This window comes from Tachysurus vachellii, chromosome 4 (assembly GCF_030014155.1).
Source record: "Tachysurus vachellii isolate PV-2020 chromosome 4, HZAU_Pvac_v1, whole genome shotgun sequence".
NCBI lineage: Eukaryota > Metazoa > Chordata > Actinopteri > Siluriformes > Bagridae > Tachysurus > Tachysurus vachellii.
The window spans coordinates 28097782-28117977 of NC_083463.1; the positions used below are offsets into that span (position 1 = coordinate 28097782).

At 36.2% G+C, this 20196-nt stretch overlaps 3 protein-coding genes and 1 long non-coding RNA gene across 10 annotated transcripts in view; 3 read left to right on the forward strand and 1 right to left on the reverse strand.

Moving 5' to 3' along the window:
* LOC132844855 (probable ATP-dependent RNA helicase DDX17) overlaps positions 1 to 20196 on the reverse strand; it is a 146957-nt gene that overhangs the window by 11134 nt on the left and 115627 nt on the right. Inside the window, exons 1-2 of one of the 5 annotated variants that reach the window (XM_060868694.1) lie at positions 321 to 660; positions 15 to 114 (exon numbers count right to left, since the gene is read on the reverse strand). In XM_060868694.1, the coding sequence (XP_060724677.1) occupies positions 15 to 76 (62 nt within the window). In that variant the 5' untranslated portion in view covers positions 77 to 114; positions 321 to 660. Of the gene's footprint in view, positions 1 to 14; positions 661 to 20196 lie in introns of those variants that run through there. The other 4 variants (XM_060868693.1, XM_060868695.1, XM_060868696.1 and 1 more) reach the window with 4 other exon arrangements.
* Positions 968 to 5736, forward strand: ntan1 (N-terminal asparagine amidase). The gene is made up of 10 exons (XM_060868730.1): positions 968 to 1264; positions 1345 to 1447; positions 3076 to 3141; positions 3222 to 3330; positions 3440 to 3513; positions 3623 to 3676; positions 3772 to 3825; positions 3934 to 4031; positions 4856 to 4969; positions 5108 to 5736. The coding sequence occupies exons 1-10, from the start codon at positions 1121 to 1123 to the stop codon at positions 5267 to 5269; spliced, it is 978 nt and encodes a 325-aa protein (XP_060724713.1). The 5' UTR covers positions 968 to 1120; the 3' UTR covers positions 5270 to 5736.
* LOC132844872 (uncharacterized) lies at positions 6473 to 7799 on the forward strand. Its single transcript, XR_009648378.1, has 3 exons — positions 6473 to 6557; positions 6718 to 6878; positions 6981 to 7799. It is a non-coding gene; the product is annotated as an uncharacterized LOC132844872 (long non-coding RNA).
* LOC132844865 (GTPase IMAP family member 4-like) lies at positions 11234 to 14212 on the forward strand. Of its 3 annotated transcripts, XM_060868728.1 has the most exons (5): positions 11260 to 11366; positions 11829 to 11990; positions 12092 to 12226; positions 12346 to 13047; positions 13344 to 14212. In XM_060868728.1, the coding sequence occupies exons 3-5, from the start codon at positions 12160 to 12162 to the stop codon at positions 13589 to 13591; spliced, it is 1017 nt and encodes a 338-aa protein (XP_060724711.1). In that variant the 5' UTR covers positions 11260 to 11366; positions 11829 to 11990; positions 12092 to 12159; the 3' UTR covers positions 13592 to 14212. The 3 variants fall into 3 exon arrangements, with proteins under 3 accessions (XP_060724709.1, XP_060724711.1, XP_060724712.1); XM_060868726.1 differs by lacking the exon at positions 11829 to 11990 and having other exon boundaries at positions 11234 to 11366; XM_060868729.1 differs by lacking the exon at positions 11829 to 11990 and having other exon boundaries at positions 11273 to 11356.

Here is a 20196-nt window from a genome sequence, read left to right on the forward strand (position 1 = left end):
GTGCAAAGTCTCACCCTCTGTCCCGTCCACGGTCTCTGTCTCGGTCTCTGTCTCCGTATGATGAGCTTCCTCTCATATTTGTATGTTGTTTACTTAATGTAAGCTTTTCTTTTACTGTAAAATTGTGATTTTATGGTTAAATGCAAATCGTTAAGTCGTACAATTTGCAAACTAATGTTTAAGAAATAAACTGTAAAATACCCTTTGCTTAACGTTATCTAACTAAGTACTTTCTGCTTAACGTTAGCTTAACTAGCTACTTTAGCTAAAGCAAAACAAAGTAGCATATACGATGACATTTTGTACCTTTGAGCACGCACTTGAAGATAAATTCTTCCTGTATTCTAGGAAAACTCGATTTATTACCTTATAGACGTTTTTTAGAACGTGTTTAAACTGAAAACTCGAGTTTTCTTGTTTGTTTGTTTTGCTAGCTTAACAACTAACGTTGCTGGATTTAAACCCACCGCAAACTGCAGGCAAAAAAAAAAAGACCTAAAATATGAACGAGCAGTTTTTATGCCACACCTGTGCTAAAGTGCTAAAGTAATTTAAAAATAAAACCTTAGCAAATGTTGTTGTTGTTGTTGTGGATGAATGATCCTAAGAGCGACTAGTTTGTATGCAGGCCCTGAGCTCCCTCTCCTCCTACATACACTACCCATTATAGCGCTGGGTCCATGGTTGCCAGGTCTAACAAAAATGCGTTTTGGTTTAGCACAAACACAGTCCTAATTTTAATATGCGATATTTATCTGTGTTGGTTTGTCTTTCTTGTAGGTTAATCAGACCACTGAAATTTCTGAACGTGTTTTAATTAAGAATTATTTGCGTGTATGTATTAGTTGTTTTTAGTGTGTATTATTTATTTATTTATTTATTTATTTATTTATTAGTAAAGAAAACCCTGCTGCTAGAGGATTAAATAGGTATAATTCTAATTTGCCTACGTTTGAAGGGACACGATTGATCCCGGAGTCATCAGGACGCGTGGCTGTGTTTCAAACACACTGGTAAAAAGTCAGGATGAAGTGTGCAGCACGTGCCAAGGGCACTCGTTAACACACGTGCTAGGATTGGAGCGCAGCCGCTGAACGTTGGGTGTAAATACAGGAAGTGCATGTGGCTGACTGGCAGACAAACATCACAGAATAAAGACTTGATATTAGATATTAGAGACAAAATGCCACTCCTGATTCAAAACAAACGAGTCGACCATGTAATATCAACTGCTGAATTGTTCTCCAAATATTCCCATTTAAGGGTAAGTGTTATTGCAGGCCTGTGAACATTACACTTAGTTACTATGCAGTAAAACTGATATCTGAGGTTTTTTTTTTTAAGGACAACGCCAAAACATTTCGCTCCAAACCGCTTGTGACAGTGGATCCCGAGTGTCTCCTCTATGTACAACAGCGTGAATTTGCAGCCACAACGCCGACAGACGGTGAGTCATAATGGACCTTCATGTATATTTACTTCTGCATTATTATGTTGGCTTTGTAGAAGCCAACATTCTGTTTTCCTATTTAAGCTTAGACAGAAATTTATCAAGAGTAACTCCTCCTAGGGCTTTCGATCCATATGCACCAAATTCGGTTATGTCGTAGACCCTGGTCTGAAGTTTGTTGCTATTACTTTTATAAGCGATCCGAGTTCCGGTACTTCTGGTACCGGGTCTCAAAGTGGCCTTTTTCCCCCATAGACTCCCATTATAAACTTTGGAGGTTTATAACTCGGCAAGGTTTCGAACTATCTACACCAAACTCGGCCAGCTCCTTTAGGGTGATACTCTGAACAAACTTTTACATGTACCGACTGGCCTTCCGGTTGTGCCATACTCTGAACAAACTTTTACATGTACCGACTGGCCTTCCGGTTGTGCCACAGCACCGCCCCCAAAATCAAAAATTAGCACAACATGGACATGTGACATATCAAAACACTCAGAACAATGAGGGAAACTTCCTCAAGAGTATTCAGATAATGTCACATGCTTGTCTCCACTTGCCTCCAAATGTTTTGGCACCCTAGCTTTCTGTCCACTTGCTTCTAAAAATAAAACTGTCCCTTATGTCCACTCGCCTCCATAAAGCACCGGCCTTTGCGAATACATGCTTCATCAAAGCCAACATCAAAGTTTGTTGTGACGAACTTTACAAATCTAGTTTATACTAGTGTGGAGTTTGTATGTTATCCCTGTTCTTAGGGGGTTTACTATGGGCACTCGGGTCCCCTAGTCAAAACACATTGCTGGCAGTTTGCCATCTATAAATTGTGTGTAAATAGATAAATCCTGTGATGGACTGTTACCCTGTTCAAGAAATAGCCTGTCTTGTGCCCTGGTGTCTTGTGCCCTGGTGTCTTGTGCCCTGGTGTCTTGTGCCCTTGGCGCCCTGGTGTCTTGTGCCCTTGGTGCCCTGGTGTCTTGAGCCATGGTGCCCTTTTGTCTTGTGCTCTGGTGTCTTGTGGCCTTGGCGCCCTGGTGTCTTGTGCCCTGGGGTCTTGTGCCCTGGTGCCCTGGCGGCATGGTGTCTTGTGCCCCGGCACCCTGGTGCCCTGGTGTCTTGTGCCCTGGTGTCTTGTGCCCTGGTATAGGCTCCAAGCTCCCTGTGACCATGGCAAGCGGTTCAAAAAACCTTCAGAAAACCGCATGTGTTTGTGTGTGATGGTCTACAAAGTTATTAAGAAGTAAAAGGGGGAACCTCATAACAATCAAATAGTCCCATGAGAAACTGCTGAAGTCAAAGACCAGGGTTGGACAAAGTACTGAAAAATGATACTTTATAATACTGCACTAGATAATGTCGGAGATCGAAGGATTTTAGAATGCTTTAGCCCCACTTATACAGATTACAGTTCTACACATTGTGACAAAAAAGTGGTTTTATGCAGATATTTGCAGAAATAATTTAGTGTAAGACTTTTTTTTACTTCCAAGCTACACTCTTTATTTTATCTCAGTTAAAGTGCAAAATCATTCTTTAGGTCAGCTGTTCTATAATACTGAGATGCCTAGACCAACATTACTGATATTTAACTAACCGTATAACACTAAATTGGATCTTTCTGCAGGCTCTGTTTCAGTTATAGGCTCTGATGATGCAACAACGTGTCACTTACTAGTCCTGCGCCATACAGGTAAAAATGGGCATCTGTACTCCCTTTTGTTTTGTCTTGTCTTTGTGGCAGTAGATTATTTCTTTACTCCCTCTTTAAAGGAAACGGAGCAACCTGTCTGGCTCACCTGGACGGCTCGAGCACGTGGTCTGAAGTTCCTCTCTTACTTAATGCTGTCATGGCATTAAGCAACCCAGCTAAAGCAGGCAGGTGAGACCTGTAGCTTTCTTTTTGTAAAAACACAACATATTTATTTGTTATGCTCAATGACATGGTTCGTTATTTAAAGCAATATACATATACATTTTTTTTTTTTCAGGTTAGAGCTTCATCTTGTTGGTGGGTTTGATGACGACAACAAGACATCACATAAACTGAGCCGTGAAATTTTGGGTATGAAGAACACTGCAAATCAGAGCTTACCTACAGTATTTAAAATTCTGTTAAAAAGCTTTTAAATATCTGTGTGGGTCTGTATGGATTGAGTGTTTTTATTTTGCAGCTGCGTTTCAGAAACAAAAGGAAGAAATCCACCTAGAAACTTGCTGCATTACTGGTAATTTGTAAGCACATGTACAAGCTTGCATAAGATTTTTTTATCACCACTCATCACACTGATGCTTATTGAACTACTGTTGCTCTGATTTATAGATATGAATGACGTTGTAAAAGACGGGATTCACAGACCAGTTATCTACGGAATAGGTAACAGATTAATATTGACATTTTAGCATAATCTTGTAATGTACTGCATAGCACAGTAAGTGTGTGTGTGTGTGTGTGTGTGTGTGTGTGTGTGTGTGTGCTTGTGAGGTGTAAACGTTAAAACCGGTGAGGTTTTCCCAGCCACATTTCCACACAAAGGACCTGCTGAGGACTTGAGGTCTGCACGTAGCTTCACAGGTGGACAGGTAACAGAAAAAAATGTTCCTCCAAGGGATCCTGAGGTTGATATTAATTAGTTAATTGATTGTTTGCTTCATTGATTACAAAAACTTTAGGTAAATTTACTTATAATGACGCACTAAAATAAACCCTAAATGCTTGACATTAAATTGTATAAATGGCGACTGAGAAGATGAGTGTCTGTAAGTTTCTATATGGATTAAATTGCTAAGCTTGAATAGACTATTTATTTATAACTACACGTAATTTAATTTTTTGCCATGGTTTAATTCTAATTACTGAATTAATTAAATAAATCAGTTTAACAAAATTGCAAATGAATAAAAATAAGTCAAGCTATTTAATTACAACAAAAGTAATGATTCCCTTTTAAAGAAGAATGAGTTAGTGTGTGTATCTTGGAGCTAAAATTCTGTAATGGCTGAACTGCACTGCTGGAATGGAATATTTAGCGCATTTCGCTTTCACTGTTTGGTGTGTTTTCATTTGTTTTCAGTCAGTAAATATAAATATTGTGTGTGTTCAGTGATTTTATAGCTTGTTTAAATTCATGCAAGTGCCCAAAAAAAAGCATTACTGTAACTTTTGTAAATACAACAGGTTTTATTCGTTTGTTTTTGTTCAGATTTTCCTATGGGGAAAAAAAAAATCAATATTTATACATAATTATACTAAATAATTTATAAATGAGCCAAAGATGAATACCATGTTGTTATATTTTTTCCATTCTGTAGTGTATATAATTGAAATCATTGTGATGTATATAATATTTACAATCATATTAGTTGAAATGACACTTGTATTTGAAATTGTAATTGAATTTTACCAGATAGTCGAGGTATATGACAGTAGTAAAGGGCAGGTGAAGATTGGGCCATGCAGATGGCCAGTGAATACAGACATTGCCTTCTGGTTGGATGAAGATGATGAAATAATTTTGCAGGTAACTCACTCTCATCACTCTCACTCATTTTCTACCGCTTATCCGATTGCAGGTAACTACAAAATTTTAATGTATTGATTATTCTGTACCTAATTTTTTAAAATCTCACTTTTACATTATGATCTCTCTATCAAACAGTACCTGTCCACATCGCCTTATGCAGAGCCACCTCATTTTGTCCAACACATGAAGTCTACAATCCGCTTCCTGCTGGAACACCCGAACGCCGATGTTCTGTTTCCTGGAGGCCAGCCGCAGATCTTCCAGCGATCGGAGCATGGACAGTGGGAAAGAGTCTGACTTTAATAATCATCACTGCCCTTAACCATCGACAACACTGTGACCCAACCAAAGGCCTTTACAGGAAACGACTAGTGGCTGTACATGTTGCTGTTTCATGCTAATCCATTTCTCTTAAGATGATCAGTTCAATGGTGCTTGGTAGAAACTTTGATTAGCATAAAAGTAAAACTTTTACCTGGAGTGGAAAGATGGAATTATCTTTAGTTATGCATCAATCAACGTTTTAGAGACAGTACAGAGATAATATGCCCCTTTATGGACTCTTTAAGCTGGAGATTGACCTTTTTTTATACAGTGTATAATGTTGTACAGTAATGAAAAAAAATGTATTATGTAACATATAAGATCATAAATATGCTGTATGGACGTTTGACTGGAGTGCTGCATGAGAAATGAAGAAAAAATGCTGTATATCCTTCATAAATGCTGTTACCAAAACAAAGCATAATAAACATTCAGCTTGACACAGTGGTTCTATACTGAACGTATTTACATCTGGGTCACGTAGTTGGGTTCATCTGACCCAAAGTGGTGGATATTGGATAACCTTACATGGATTGGAGATGTGGATATAATAAAAGATAAAATTCTTACATGAGTATATTTACATTAAATTTCTACAGTAATATGTTACTAATATATTTACATGCATGCAACAGCTATTGTTAGTTATTTTTATATTATATATAAAAATAAGTAACAATATATATTTATATTGTATAATATACTTATATTGGTACTTGTTATGCTAACCTATTTAAACTAATCACTAAATATTCCTGGTTAACATCCAAACCCAAATACTTAATGAGTTAATTCATACCGGACCTTATAATGACTTTTATAATGATAATTATTTTTTCTTCGAGTGTAATGGTAAAGCTAAATAAAACAAAAACAGACAAACTCCTTAAATAAACAATAACAAAAGGCTAAACATTTGAGTACACATCCAGCTTTCCAATACAATGTGATCTTTGGAACGGAAATATATCAGACCCTTCTAAGCATAATTAATATTATCATTATTTTTTAATCTATAACAGTAACACATGCTTTATTAAGACCTTATAATGGGTTTATTAACCCACTGTTTAACCCACAACACTGTGGCATTCATTTAATATAGACTTTTAACTTGGATTTTTAGAGTCTTTTATGCTGATATAGGTTCAGTAGGACTGTAGGACGTCACTGTAGGAATATAGGAGGGAGAAAGGAAGATTCCTGACTCCATTTTACCAAACTTGTGAGCACCAGAAACTTTTGACTATTTCACAGCACTGTAAGTATATTTTTTCTTTTTTCTTCAAATGCAGCATAATTTGAGTTGCAGTTTACATTGGTTTAATGTATCATACTGAGTAAAGAGACTCTTAAGCAAGTTTTTTTTAAGTGTTTGGTGATCATTTACTCTTCTCATTGTCCTTTTATTTTCCTGTCAGAATTATATAGCAAAACCCTGAAATTTGTGCAAAAATGTGCACAGAAATGGAGCAGCAAGAACCACAGACACCAAAGACAAGAGTTAAAATTGCCCTCCTTAAAGGAGGTGAAGACATGTTTAGGCACAGAACTGAAAGTAACCCATACAAACGCCCTAACAGTAAGTGTCATATTTCTCTACAAGTCTCTAATATAATATATATTCTATAAATAATATATGTCAGTGTTATATAATTAGCTAAATTCTGTCTTTTATTTGCAGTGAAGACAAAAACGGATTCTGGCTTAAGGAAGAAAACATCAGCACATTTGAACGGAAATGTGAAAGTATATTAGTATTTGCTATAAGTATGAGTAAATATTTTGTTGTACATATTAAACTGAATAAGCTAGCATTGTCAGAACACCGCTTACATTAAGTGAAATTTCCTCATCAAATGACTACGTACAACCTTTTTTTAGATTAGTGAAAAAAGTTCTGAGAAAAAATTTCAATTTATTTTAATCTGTACATTTTATCCGTTTTTTTTCTCACCTCAATTATAGAGTTCTCTATAATGTCACAGCTGCCAGATGTCCCCAAGTTTGCACATTACTGTTTGTAATAGTTAACACACAGTTTTTGATTTTTATATAATTTTTTTAATCTTTAGAAATAGATGTAATGTTTTATTCTCAGGTTTCGTCCGTTTCATTTTATACTTTATATACGATCTGTCATGTTCTCCTGCATGTCAAAAGTTAACCATAAAAAAATTAAGTTAGAAACTTAGTCATTGTTCATAACAGCAACCTTTTGTTTTCCACAGGTGATCATTCCAACCACTGAGCACATTCAATTTTTAAGTGACAGCTGGTTAGAATTTTCTATAATTTGAGAATTCTACAGCACTCTAAAATGTGGAATAATGTGGACATTTTGTGTAGTATTTAATTACATATCCCTATATAGTGGAATTCTTTTAAGCCCCATGTATGTTGAGATAATATTTGGTTTGTTGATGGGAATTAGCAGAAAAAATGAAGTGAAAATCTGTCATTTGATTTCATTAGAATAAAAACTCTCCATTGTAATAACAAACACATTTTTAAATCTCTTTCTTTTGTTGTGTCTTTGCAAAACAACTTGAGCTAGTTTAAGGGTTTCATTTTTAGTGCTGGTCAAGGCATGATATGACTCATGAAACTAGATGACACTTTTGTTGTTTAAGGATATAAGAGCCAGTCTGTGTCATAAATATCAACCAAGGAAAACAAATCAGGTATAATTGCATGTAAAAAAACACTATCTATAGTATAGTAACTATAGTATGAATGTTTTGCTCTTATATAGACATTCACTTCTTATTCCAGTTTTCGTTCAAAGTGAAATTGGCTGGTGGCTTGGGAAAATGTTTGGCTATTCAGATTACAATTTCTACTGTATTGGTTTTACTACAGTTTTTTTCTCAAAGGTGTTTCAAAACAGAAACCTCTGTAAATTGTACACTGATTGAGTATGATTGAAAATTATGTTCAAAGTGACCTTTAGTGCATGTGGGTGTGCGTTTCTACTTAAACAGAAAATCAATATTCTATTACTGTCATACAACTTTACCATATTTTTTAAAAAGGATTTTAGGATGTAGTATTTGATGTCATTAGAAACAAATTGGTCATTAACCCTTCTGCAGAACTGGGGTCTATTTGGTTCATCTGGAAAGTTTAATGTGTCATAACTTGGGTTTTCTTCCACATATTTGCCTGAAATTTACCAGGATTGTTCCAAATTATGACCTTTGCAAGTAAAATTAATTTTGTCTATTTTCATTGAACTATGTGTTCGTATCATTTTGACTCGGCCACATTTAGTGGGGCAATAGGTCACGCTTTTGCCCTTTTCAGTGCAATGAACATACAGACACAAAAATGAACGCATAAAATGTCCACTAACATACGCACCCAAAACACAGACACAAATTTGGCATTGCATTTCATTAGGCCTCCAGAAAAAAAGCTACACATTTGTAAATATTTCACACTTTTGATATGCCTTTGCGTAGCAGAGGGCAAAATATGATCTACCGAAATGATGCTACACACACACACAAATTGGACATTGCATTTCATTAGGCCTCTAGAAAAAACAAAAGCTACTCATTTATAAATATTTCACACTTGTTATATGTATTTGTCCAGCTGAGGGCAAAATCTGATCTACCAACAAGCTTTACACACACACACACACACACACACACACACAAGAATTGGGTATTGCAAATCATTGGGCCTCCAAAAAAACAAAAACAATCATTTGTAAATATTTCACACTTGATATATGCATTTGTCCAGCTAGGGACAATATCTTCTTTTCTCTTCTTCTTCTACCAACAAGCTTTACACACACACACACACACACACACACACACACACACACATGTTGTGTTTTCATATTCAAATCATATTTGTTTCCTCTGTGTGTGTGTGTGTGTGTGTGTGTGTGTGTGGCTGTTTTTGGGTGATCAGATGGCATCTGGTAGGCAAAATAGATATTACAAGTGTAAAATGTTCACAAATGTAATTTTTTGATTTATAAGCATTCAAGTCAATTTGACCTGGAAAAAAACAGGTTTTATTATTTACTGACATTAAAAATGGTCAAAAAGACAATACAAAAACAAGACAAAAATCTCCTGGCTTTGAAATATACCAGCCTGTAATTGTGCATTAACTTTTGTGCCTCTATAGTGAAAATAATTCAAAATTTATGTTTTTATTTTACTAAAAATGAGGCATTTTTGTGTATTAATGAGGTTTATTATACCAAATACTACAAAATCTTTTGCAAAATATATGTCAATATGTTGGAAACAAGTTCGACAAAAAAGGTGAAAAAAAGGCTATCATATATACTTAATTTTTTATAAGCAGTCAAAACAGACAAGGTCAAGTTGACTCAGCGCTCCTAATTTGCATAGGGATGCAGATGAGGTCTGCAGGACGGTTAATCTTCAGGTAGCAAGTGCAAAACACACCAATGTGCCAAAAATATCTTTATATTAATGATACAGACCTTAAATGTCAGTTGAAGAAACAATAACATTGGATTAGAAACATCTTCTAACCAAAAAAAGAACCGTGTTACAGATAAGTTTAAAACAAAGAAAGAAATATAATGATATAATTCTATGAAGATGTGTGTTTAGTGTATTAATGGACAAGATATATAGTTGTACATATTTAATACAGATTATGATGATTTCTAATCCAGTACATAGATTTGGACAGGTAAGCAATCACCATGTATACTAATTACCAGTACTAGGTAACCTTTACACTACCACAACATGGTGTCATTTTTCTATGCAACAGACACCTTGTAGGATCTTTTTTTATGTTCTTCCACCTTCTGTGACCTGACAGAGAATGTACATGGCAGGTGTGAGAAATTTTGGTACTCAAGATTGAACATATTGTCTTTGCATCATGTATGAAGTGACCTTCTTAAGTGTCGTGTTAAGTATGTTAAAACTATAGTAGTTTAAAAAATATTCACTTACTGTTATACATGGCTCTCATATATGTAAAAACTTTAGCAGAATTAGTATTTCACGTTATTTGGTCAGTAATAAAGTATCTAGATAACACTCTTGTATGTTACTGTAAATTTCCTGTTTAGTTGGTGCATTATTACTTTTCAGTTACTGTATATACATACAGCTTTATACATGTGTGAAAATGTATGTGTGGAGTTGAATATCTTTCAATAGCATCAACCTTTTGGCTTCAGTTGTAGAAACATTAAATAGGAAATAGGAATAGGAAATTTATTTCCTTATGACCCATTAACTTCACTGTGGTGTGAAAGTGTTTTCAGAATCAGAATCAGGTTTATTGGCCAAGTGCGTTGACACACACCAGGAATTTGGTTCCAGCTGTTTGTGACTCTCAAAAGTACAGACATAAATAAAACTATACTATACAAGATAATGCAGATGTGATACAATAGACATTATGAGTATTAAATATGAATACAGAATATATGACTAATCAGTTATGTACATAAAGTGTGGTAGTGCAAATAACAATATTGTGTAATATTATGCTTTTGTACAATATACAACAGCAGTAGTGTATGTAACATACACGGATAATATGATTACTGACAGTCCTGATAATGCAGTACTTATGCTATGAAGCAGGGAATACAATTATGGTGAGTTGTTGATCAGGGTGATTGTCTGGGGAAAGAAACTGTTCCTGTGTCTGGTAGTTTTAGTAAGCAAAGTTCTCCCCTCTGTAGGCATCTTCCTTGGCATGTCAAAGTTTTTTCAGTTTGGCTGTGAACCATTGTTTTGATAGACAATTTATTGTAGTACACAATATATCATACGGATTATGAGGTTTTCTAATCCAGTCTGCTGGTCTGGACAAGTGAGCACAATATTGTGAACTAAGGTAACCTTTACACTACTACAACATGGTATGATAAAACGTCATCAACTGACACTCACTAGGACCATGAGGAGTTTTTATTGTTCTTCCTGGTACAGTATGTACCTGTAAAAAAGTATACGCCCTCAAAGATCACCTGATTTACCTGAAGCCTGAAGCCATGTACTGAACCTGTACCTGAAAATAACCAAAACTTGACAAATTGTATGTCAATGTAAGTAAAATCTTCTATTTTAATTATCTGACATGATAGATTTATTTTTTATATTTAAAAACCACCAAAAGAATAAAAGTTTTACAGTTTTATATATCGTGTTTCTAGTCTTAGTTTAAGTGTCTGATGCAACAGCATTTCCTGTTACAGTCAGTACTAGAAGTTGATAGTTTTGATGTGTTTACTATTAATCTATATAAAGGTTTCATGTTACCTGTAAGTACATATGATGTAATAACATTTCTTTGTGTATAACTGTGAACAACAGCGTCTGTTTGAACGTTTTACTAAGAGTTAAAGCACAATGCGAATAAGAAGCAATAACAGCAATGACTCTATTTTGTTATGTAGCTCTACGACTCCAAATACGACTCCAAATCATCACTTTGCTAATTTTCTGCATAATATTCTCTTTACCTGTGGTTTCCTAACTCTTTAGTCTTTATGATTCTGTTCATTTAGGTATGTTTGCTAACATTTGGTGACCTTTTAGGAAGAGATGTATTTATACTGAGATTTCACACACGCTTCAGTATTATGGGCTATTGTTATGACATAAAATCTCAGTTAAGCCTAATTCAGCTCTAAGTTGATACACTGCAATAAATGGAACAGATCAACAGGGTGAACAGTTTTAATATTAACTAATTTGTATATGTTGAAAATTTTTGTAATTGTCTCAGTTGTATCTGGGTTAACTTTTTGTGTTTTGCGTCTATCAACAGAAATCTATCTTCTCTTCAACAATTCTTAAATACAAATGTTTTGACAGAATTGTAAATGTGAAAGTTACATGGCGGGTGTAATAAATTTGGGCACTAATACAGCCATGGCAAGTGAATCCTCACCAAAGGCTCCAGGTTAGATGTCTTTCAAAATATATTGTTTCTTTTGTGCATAATGATATTTGCACTTTGAGAAAAAGTTTATTGTCTACCTTATTTTTTAATGTCTGTTGTGTTTATATCTACTTTTTCAGATCGAAAGATTGTACTGCAGGGAAAAGCTGGCGCTAGAAAGAACAGAGTAGCCAGGTTCATCCTGGGAGACACAACGCTGAATGAAGAGAGTGAAGAGTGTCTTTTACATGAAGGTGAACATGCAGGAAGGAGGATCTGCATCGTGAATACACCAGGATGGGACAGAGTTTCTATAGAGTGCACTACAGGGAAAATTAAAAAAGAAATCGTCCGAAGTGTGACACTTTGTCCTCCAGGTCCACATGCTCTGGTTCTGGTGTTGCCCGTAAACGCTGATGATGAACTATCTGTAAATGAACTTAAATCAGCAAGTCGACACATGGAGCTGCTCTCTGAGAGGGTCTGGAATCACACTGTGGTGCTTTTCCTGTGTGAAAGAGATGTGGAGGAATCCACAATCAATGAACACATTCATAAAGCAGAAAAACTCCTGGAAAAGTGCAGAGGCAGACACTGTGTTATGCGTCTGAGTGACTCTGAAGCCCAGGTCCATGGACTTCTTAAAGAGATAGACGACATGGTGAAAGAAAATGCTAGTGATAGCTTCCAGCCACAGGTTTCTGATGAACTGATGCGGAGCAAAATGTCATGCAAAGAGGATACACAAAAGAAAACGAATAAACAGCAGAGTGAAGAAAAAGTAGAAGAGAAACATGATCTTAGGAAGAGACGTGGAAGCCTCCAAGGGTTACTTCCTAATAGTAAGTATAACTTCATAACATGTTCATAACACATTTCGGTTGTGGTAGCCTAGTGGTTAAGGTGTTGGGCTACCAATCAGAAGGTTGTGAGTTTGATTCCTACGTCCACCAAGCTGCCACTGCTGGGCCCCTGAGCAAGGCCCTTAACCCTCAGTTGTATAAAAATGTAAGTCGATATGGATCAGGGCGTCTGCTAAATGCTGTAAATGTTCAATTTGATAATGAATTCATAACACTGACTAAAGCAATCTAAGTAATATATTACTCTGGTGTCTATACTATTTCTTTTTCCACAGTGACTACAGACACAGAAGATTCAGAAAGGCAAAGAGAGAGAACTGAGGCCAAAAAGAACATAAATCAGGACCAGTTGCCGTGGAATTATCTCAAACCCGTAGTAGTGATCCTAATGTCCTTCATGGGTGCTCTTATAGGCTCAGTGGCAGGAGCCCAGAATGGAACAATGGGGGCAGCTGTGGGGATTGTCATTGTATTTGTTTCACTACTGCTCATTAGTTTGTGTCTGGTCAGTCTAGTACAATAGTCAAGATACATGAAATAAATATTGATTCTGTCTGTCTTCTTTAAATTGTACACTGCTATTGCTGGGATTGAGCATTATGTTTTTGCATCATGTGTGAAGTGACTGTCTGTGTGTGTAGCTACTGTGGTAGCAAATCAATAATATATTACTGTCATTCATGTTTTCCATATTTTAAAAAATATCTAATATCTAATATCTAACATTTCAGTAGAGATCTAGCATGGAAATGCAAAAAATAATATATGCTTATATTGTTGGAGCTGATGACACTTAAAATTTGTACTTTGATGTAAAGGTGATGTATTTTTTTTTTATACCTTTTTGTACCTCAGGTTGCCTACATCTGCTCACTTATTAAATAGCGTATTGATAACATAAGAAGAGGTATTTTAACCCTGTAATAACCAAATATAGAAAAAAATTTGCAACATTTTTTGACCTCTCAGATATTGTTTAAGGGGACCTCTGATGTAGAAATGAAAGATTTTTCAAATTTTTTACATTTTAGTACGTTTTTAGGGAAATGTAATATTGCAACGTTGGCAACATTTTATTATGAATAAGAAATTATTAATACATTTTTTTTTTTTTAAATCTGTTTTATTAAACTTTTTCTTCTATCACTTTCAGTGTGGTTTGAATGATGTCTGTGTTTACTTGCAGTGATAGTCCCTAAGACAGTTTTTTTCATCTGAGAAGCACAGGTAAACATTGCACTTGCTACACAGTGTGCTTGTTTTCCATTATTGCAGTGTCTGCAACGTCCTCTCTTTGTCTTTACTTTGTAGAAGAGCCAAGCGTTAATCACAGCAAGGACGATGGTGTACCAGAAAATGTAAATGTACCAGCAGTGGGATTTCATGGGGAACTTGTACTTGGCAGCAAATGAGTCAAAAAATACACACCTCCCATGTGTTTGTTGTAGGAACCAACAATTTAAGGCCTCTCGACATCAATGACAATTTTTTGCTTGTCTAACAATGGGACACTGGTGAAGTAGTTGTTTGTGTAGATCTTTTAGTTTTGACCCTCTGGAAGTGTGGAGGTGAGCTTCATCACAACATCACCTGACAGTTCAAGTTCAGATTTGGCTTGTCGTATTCCATCTACACTCCCTTGGTAAAAAAAATAATTGAATAATACATATGGGTCTTATATTGTAGTAGATAAACTGAAAGAATAGACAGGGTGGTAGACCAGGTGTTGAGGGTAGAGATCTAAGTATCATCCATCAAAGTATTGGATTATCATTTCAATGCAAATGCTAATCAAAATTCCACTACTACATTGAAACAATATTGTCTGGCTGGCCTATTATGCTCTCTACTTATTATACTAAAAGGAACACACGCATCCCCTAGAGCACTTACAGGTTCATATTCAAGACCATTTACACCTGTCCCTGAACAATGCAACAGGCATCCCCCCAAGAAATCCAGAACATTCAGAGCCTGCTTTTCTATCTCCTAATGCTATAAACTGCTACTTGGGCAACACTCATAAAAAATCTCAGGATCATTTAGACGTTAAATAACAAACAAAATACTACAAAGATACAGGGAGTTTCAGCTACTGCTCTAGATGATGGAGTTTCAAATACCACATACAATTTATTCCTGTGTTTAATTATGGTCTAATCTAAACTAAGTACAAATTTAACAAAAAATGCACAATGAATCATCTAACAGTTTACATTTTATTTTGTGACCATGTGAGTAGTGCGGTGTCCTTATGTAATGTGTAAAGAGCACAGGCTATTTTAACTACCACTCTGGCCCAAAGTTGTAGAATTACAACATAGACTTAACAAGCTCCAAATCAAATCTGATTAATGTTTTCCAAAATAACTAAATATGTATGTGTTCTAGATATTGTAATAAACACAAAAAAATTTAAGTAATTTTACTTACTTGAATCTTGACAATTCCAGTCATGCAAAAAAAAGGAGATGAGCTCAACACAAAGTTTGCAGGTAGAGTGAGTTCATGGCCAGATGACTGGAGCTATAATCACTTCTTCTATCCAATAGCATTATGAGGACCAATAGAACCCATTAACTATGTAAATGTGGTCTTTACCAAGTTAAACAAGACTACCAGTCCAGCCTCAAAGTCAAACTTTGTTTTTTTTTGGTTTATGTGACTTTAGTACATACTTATTTAATGTGGCAAAAGGACAGGAATAAAGAAAAGATTGAACGGTCTTTGGCACCTCAACTTTCACATTATGTTCCTCTCAAATTTGTGATTTGCTTCCACCTGCAAATTGCTTTGTGTATCATATTTAATAAACCAATACAATTTAAATGTTTAAATTAACATGTATAGTCACACCATTGTAGCAGTGTTGCATGCAGTAGGCTATAAGGTAAGTAGTGATTGTTCATTTGAAGTTTACTCAAGTGGAAGAATGTAAGTAATAAACTTACACCTACTAGCACTATGCATTATATTTTGAAAAAGTAGATTATCTTAATATCAAAACCTTAAATTTTCTTTGGACTTAATGATGAATACATGTCTGACCATTAGAACGAACCAAAAACAAAACTAGAAAACCACATCCATGATGATTTATGGTGATTTTATTTCTTTGAGTACATTGACGATGATGCATTAAGAGGAGGGGGGTTCCCTGTACCAAGATGGCGGTTCTATTGACGCATTCGTTCCAATGTACTGCCTTATACAAGGCGACATTGACAACTTTATTGTCATTGCAGTGTACAGGTACACAGCAACGAAATGCAGTTTGGCATCTACAAGAAGTGCAAAATGTAGCAGTTTTTCAAAAGTGCAGATAAATATCTAGCGTATTTACAGCAAGTGGTATATATGGAAGCGTGTACAGTAAATAAATATTCACATAATTACAGAAATGGTTCTAAGGCTATGGAATTGAAGAGTGCAGTGTGAAAGGTTACAAGATTACAAGATTATGGCATTTAAGGAGTTAGCAAGCTGAATAAACATTCTAATATATATATGTGTGTGTGTGTGTGTGTGTGTGTGTGTGTGTGTGTGTGTGTGTGTGTGTACACACATATATATATATATATGTATACATATATATATGAACTCACAGTTTTGGTGGTGGGTGTAGCATTAGCAGCACTGCTAATGCTAACTCTGGTGGTGGCTTTCCTGCACCTTTTTCCTCTGCACAGCTACAGTCCCCACAGAGTTTTGGGTATCAGGTGGCCTCAGTAGCCACGTCACAGCCCATGGCAGGTCACACACACCCATCCTGCTGCGGGCACCTTCACACTTGTTCCTCTCTCTCAGTGGGGTGTCTGCAGTCAGAACATTGTCTGGCTCTGCACCCACACTCAGAGATGTGAACTCCCAGGAACTTAAAGCTGGAGACTCGCTCTTACTCAGTTCCGTTGATGTAGACTGGGGAATGTCTTCTGCTGTTGGATTACCGAAAGTCCACAGAGCTCTTTGGTCTTTGTGGCGTTGAGGGTCAGGTTGTTGTTGGCACACCATGCTGACAGATTTTGGATCTCTTCCCTGTAGGCCGATTTGTTGTTGTTGTCGATCTGGCCGACTACGGTGGTGTCATCTGCATACTTGATGAAGATATTGGAGTTATACTGAGGAGCTCAATCGTGGGTGAACAGGGAGTAGAGTAGTGGGCTCAGGACACAGCCCTGCGGGACGCCAGAGTTCATATCTATGATTATGATCGTATATATATATATATATATATATATATATATATATATATATATATATATATATATATATATATACGTATATATGTATATACGTATATATATATATACATATATATATATATATATATATCCATATAAATATATATATATATATATATACACACACACATATATATGTGTGTATATATATATATATATATGATTCCTTTATTACTACGTGGTTGGCGCGAGGACGTTTAGGGGTGCAGTGTGTGTGCGAGACAGAATGGGTGGAAGGTAGAAGGTATGTTTATAGGTTAGCTTGTAGGCTAACGACCATAAATTAACGACATATTTAAAAATAAGAACATGGGGCTTAAAGTCCGGCTTTCTGATTAGCAGGATATTGTGTTTAACACGTCCTGTTTTACATGTGCTAAACGCTGTTAGCAGTCTAGCTAAATAAATAAACAACCCAACAACTCAGTTTGTTTATGTTGTCGCTTGCTAAAAGGCCCATAACACCTTACAGGCACCATTATGTTTTATACGTTTTATTTCGTCTTTAATTCAGTTTGCAGACGCTTGCAGACATAAATAACGTTAATGTTTTTAGCAAGCTTGCTATATGTCCTTACACACATTTACAAATGTTTCCCAGTCTAATGACCTGCTACATAGTGTTTAGTTAGCAATAAGTCTCTGGTGGCAGCCAATTCGGTGTTAATTTTACATTTACATTTACAGCATTTAGCAGACGCCCTTATCCAGAGCAAGGCTGCCAATTCTCACGCATTAGTGATGTGCGGCTCGATACTAAAGTATCGATATTTACGATCCCAACGTCTCCTCCTCTAGTATCGATTCTCATATAAAAAGATCGATATTTAAACTCAGTAATTTGGAGTGAGTGTTTATGTTATCATAAGTAACTTGCTGTCACCAGAAAAGTCTAATTATATCCGGTTAGCGGAAGGAACTACTTCTCCTTCCGCCAGTAAGGTGTGTGTGCAATGCGGCTCTGTGACGGAGCCGGCCGCTGCAGCCCTTTATTTTCCCGCTACGAAGACTGCAGACTGAAGTGTGACTATGGCTGAGCACAAAAGGAGTCATGTCTGGCTGTATTTTAGCTGTAAAGACAGCAGTGACGCTGTGTGTGATGTGTGTGGAAAGACAGTGAAATACAGTGGTTAATTTATGGCAATATATATAAACGTCTGTGCCCAAGACAGACTTCAGTCAGTGAGTCGTTTGGCAGCAGCGGCAGAAGTTATACAGGTACAGAGAGATAGCGTGATAGTCACGTTATCACTGACTGTGGGAAAGTTATTCACGTCTGTTAAGGCTTTAGTTTTTTAATGTTCAAGAGTTCCCCGGAATCCCAGCATTCTTACAACAAGCTAACAGAAAGCATTTTGTTCAAATAGAAAATACTAGTGAAACATGAAGTAAGCTCATTCATTCATTCATCTTCTACCGCTTATCCGAACTACCTCGGGTCACGGGGAGCCTGTGCCTATCTCAGGCGTCATTGGGCATCAAGGCAGGATACACCCTGGACGGAATGCCAACCCATCGCAGGGCACACACACTCTCATTCACTCACACACTACGGACAATTTTCCAGAGATGCCAATCAACCTACCATGCATGTCTTTGGACCGGGGGAGGAAACCGGAGTACCCGGAGGAAACCCCCGAGGCACGGGGAGAAAACGCAAACTCCACACACACAAGGCGGAGGCGGGAATCGAACCCCCAACCCTGGAGGTATGAGGCAAACGTGCTAACCACTAAGCCACCGTGCCCCCCCATGAAGTAAGCTATCCTAATTATTATTGCCATCCTAAAAAAAAAAAAAAATAAATGACGTTAAAGCTCAAAAAAAAAAGTTAATTTTGAATAGATCATTAATTTTTTTGCACACATCATCATGAAAGAACAGCAAAAAGTGGATATGGAATATTTTGTAACAAGGTTAAGAGTCAAAATTTTTATTTGTGTGTAATTTTCAACCTGTTTTACAAGTCTGAGATTTTCTTTATAATTAAATAATATGAGAGTAGTTTATTGTCTTATCATTATGCAGCTATAATTTGGAATTGGTAAGCCTACAGCTTTTTTACTTTACTTTAAACTAGTTGTCATATCACACTGCACATAAAATACGTAAAAATTATTGGTATCGATATCGGCAATACCAGCCTGGGTATTACTTGGTATCGGATCGAATAGGAATTAAGTGGTATCGCACATCACTGTCACGCATTCAGCGTGAGACTCACGCAATTGACCCAAATCTCACGTTCTCACGCCACACCCCCATATTCTCACGCAGACTCGTACAGCAGTGAGGAAAAAAAATCGCACCGCATGATCTCGCAAAGCAACGCGCAGAGAGACCAGTAGTTGTTAATGTTAGTAGTTAGTAGTTAATTAGTAGTTAATGTTAATTATTGTTTTCTAAGTACAGAATGTCAACGACATCCCATATTAAAATGATTTTATTTATATCAATCACAACGCATGTCATGTCCAGATATTTGACTGGTGATGGTGTCAGTATGGATAAATTAGAATGTTCTGTTATAGAATGTTATCTAAAGTGTCAGGGTTCAAGTGGGAGCTGCATCCAAATCAAAGGAGTCTTCACTTTCGACTTTGTCCTATCTGGATTTACACACCTTTCACAGCATTAAACGAAAAATGTAAATGAGTTCACAGTACAGTACGTGTTGATGAATAAAAATATGTAAGTTTTTTTTTTTTTTGCACACCTGAGAGCTTCTAATCGAACTTTGCGAGGAAACTGATCTTTTTCGGGCCAATATATTTTTTTGTTTTATTGAACTTGTCAGAAAATAGGCTTGTAATTTTAGCAGGAAAATATATATTAATGGTCAGTCATCGTCTTGTTCTTGGGCAATGTTTAAACTGGTCAGCATTTT

What these genes read in the sequence shown, in the direction of transcription:
- ntan1 (XM_060868730.1), top strand. Translation starts at nt 1,121, where the DNA reads ATGTGGCTGACTGGCAGACAAACATCACAGAATAAAGACTTGATATTA. An exon ending in CCAAATATTCCCATTTAAGG is followed by an intron (nt 1,265 to 1,344) that starts GTAAGTGTTATT and finishes TTTTTTTTTAAG; the next exon opens with GACAACGCCAAAACATTTCG. An exon ending in AGCCACAACGCCGACAGACG is followed by an intron (nt 1,448 to 3,075) that starts GTGAGTCATAAT and finishes ATCTTTCTGCAG; the next exon opens with GCTCTGTTTCAGTTATAGGC.
- LOC132844865 (XM_060868726.1), top strand. Translation starts at nt 12,160, where the DNA reads ATGGCGGGTGTAATAAATTTGGGCACTAATACAGCCATGGCAAGTGAA. An exon ending in ATCCTCACCAAAGGCTCCAG is followed by an intron (nt 12,227 to 12,345) that starts GTTAGATGTCTT and finishes CTACTTTTTCAG; the next exon opens with ATCGAAAGATTGTACTGCAG. An exon ending in CCAAGGGTTACTTCCTAATA is followed by an intron (nt 13,048 to 13,343) that starts GTAAGTATAACT and finishes CTTTTTCCACAG; the next exon opens with TGACTACAGACACAGAAGAT.